The sequence below is a fragment of the Monodon monoceros genome, unplaced genomic scaffold (assembly GCF_005190385.1).
Source record: "Monodon monoceros isolate NGI ecotype Baffin Bay Population unplaced genomic scaffold, NGI_Narwhal_1 Contig207_ctg1, whole genome shotgun sequence".
NCBI classification, from domain to species: Eukaryota; Metazoa; Chordata; class Mammalia; order Artiodactyla; family Monodontidae; genus Monodon; species Monodon monoceros.
This window is the reverse complement of record NW_021697978.1, coordinates 1-2,409: the sequence shown is the minus strand read 5'-3', so window position 1 is coordinate 2,409 and position 2,409 is coordinate 1. Positions and strand designations below refer to the sequence as shown.

Genomic DNA, 2,409 nt, shown 5'->3' with positions numbered 1-2,409 from the left:
TTACCTTTCATGAAAAATTCTAAAGCTGAAAAGTCATACTCCTAAAGTGAGGAAAACCCTGGAATACTTTGGAGCGGCCACGGCCATGGCAATGTGGCTGATCGTTGCGGAAGTCAGGAGGTCAAGGACTCCGTGGTGTGCCCTGAAGGCCTTCTTGTACATGGGGACACACGCCTCCTTCTCAACACGCCAACATACAGGGACATAACTGCACACACCACATATGAATGTAGACAGTCACACACATCAGGTAGCACCAGTGACACCCAGCTGCCCCAGGTACAGAAGGCCTCACCTGGATCCTTCTGAGAAGGGCAGGAAAGCATGGCTGTGTCTATCAGAACCGGTGCAAACCGGGATGGGTCAAACACCTGCAGAGAGAGCACCGGGGCCAGGACAGTTGGGGTCAAGCTCCTTGCACCAATCCACCAGGGGACAAGAATCCCCGAGGGGTAGCAGGGAAGGTGCTGGTCTGGAGAGAGCATCCCATCCCCTCCTCCATCATACCCCTGGTTTCGGCCACACCTTCGGGCTGTGGTGAAGCCCATAAAAGGAGAGGGAGAGTGGGATACCTGTGGGGCAGGGAGGAGAGAGAGAAGATTGATGGTACCCATGGCAACAGGGGCAATGTGCACAAAAGGCCCAGGAGCCACCATGAGAGCTACCCTCCATCACTCTGAATAAAATGGTGCTCTTGCAAGACAGGTGGGCTGGAGGTGACAACGCACATGAGCACAGATTAGGAGCAGGTCACCATGGGCAGGACTGAGAAGGAAAAGAACTGGAGGCTTAGTATGAGGATCGCCTCACATGAAAGCTCACAGTTATCAGGTGGCATCGTGAGCCCTTGGGGCTGTGCATTAACTCATCTAATCCTCTCAGCAGCCCTCAGGGAAGGCACTCCTATCCCCACGTGCAGATGAGGCACCTGGGCCTCCAAGAGGTTGAGAGATGTGTCTGTGATCCCACAGCTAGGAGGTGGCAGGGCTGGGATTCAGACCCACTGGGAGGTGAGCCATTGGGTAGCTTCCAACCGTGGCAGGGCTGTCAGACCTGGTCATCAGCGGCTCTCGGCCATCCACCTGAGGTCTCCCCAGAGACTGGACCATCTGACCCATGACAGTGCACTCCCTGAACTCCCTCGTTTACATAGACCCCATATGGAAAGAACCACATCTCCCCTTGCTTACTTCTGCTTTTCTCTTAAGCCTTCACGTCTCAAGGAATTAGAATTATAGGGCTTCATTAGAAGACCACATTCAAGGGCTAGCATTTGCTTATTGAGCTCTCATTGGTTCAACTCCTGTGTCAGGCGTTTTACAAAACGTCCAAACTGCAGAGGAAATATTAATTATCTTGAGGCAGAAACATCAGACAGAGCATCCCGGGGCTGGAAAGCACATGTGGATTTCTGATCTCCCACGTGGTCATGCAGAGTGCTTAGTTTAGTGGGTGTGGTGAAGTTCATACCTGCAGGTAAGGAGCGTCCATCAGGGAAGGTGATGGGCTTGCTCATATCTCTGCCAATGAATGGCACTGGTGGATAGAGTCGCAGTGCCTCCTTGATGCACATGGTGGTGTAGGGCATCTTGTCCAGGTGGTCCCTGAAAGGAAGCCCATCTAAGGGCAGGCAACCAGGGGTCCTCCACTCGCGGAGGGGCAAGGTTCTCCCACCTGTTGGGCACTGACCAGGTGATGGAGGTGCCATCCCCCAGGAGGCTCTGGATCTCTTCCCGGCACCTCTGCTGATGCTCAGGGTGGGAGGCCAGAGCATAGAGGGTCCAGGAGATGTCACTGGCTGTGGTGTCGTGACCCTCGAACATGAATGTGTCCACTTCGGCACGGAGCTCCCTGTCAGACAAGCTGCTCCCATTCTCCATCTGCGGAGGCAGGGGGAGTGCAGGGTCTGCCCTTCCTCTGTGCTTCTGGGCAAAGCCTCAGGCCTCTCCTGCCCACACTCACTCTGGCGAAGAGGAGGATGTCCAGGAAATCCAGGTGCCTCTTGCTCCTCACCTTCTCCAGCTCTCCCTCCTTCTGCAGGTGAGCCTTCCTCAGCTGGATCACTCCATCTGTCCCAGAACAGTGGTTCCCAGGCAGAGCTGAGGGCTCTGGGGAACCACATGCAGCACCCACCGTAGCCCTATCTGCCCCTCAGGCCCAATCTGGGTACCAGGTGGATGAGGACGAGGGTGGGAATGGGCGCACATGTCAGGGCAGAGAGCTCCAGCATCGTCTGATCCAGGTCGGGAATCCCCTCAATAGCACAGCCCACGGAGGCTCTGCCTGAATGATGCTGGGAGGGGGTCTCATTCCACCGTCAGCAACGTGGTGACACATGTATCTCCCTGCACCTCACCTGACGTCTCGGTTCCCAACCCCTGCACCAGGGAAGTACCCAGTGTGGGTGTG

At 55.6% G+C, this 2,409-nt stretch overlaps 1 protein-coding gene across 1 annotated transcript; it reads right to left on the bottom strand.

Annotated features, from left to right (window-relative positions):
* Positions 1-295: 295 nt before the first annotated feature.
* LOC114894139 (cytochrome P450 4A24-like) lies at positions 296-2,144 on the bottom strand (the record flags this gene model as incomplete). The annotated part of the gene is made up of 5 exons (XM_029220549.1): positions 296-371; positions 508-572; positions 1,471-1,604; positions 1,690-1,880; positions 1,963-2,144. Coding segments are annotated over 5 exons (648 nt in total), but the record flags the coding sequence as incomplete, so codon positions are not given.
* Positions 2,145-2,409: the final 265 nt, after the last annotated feature.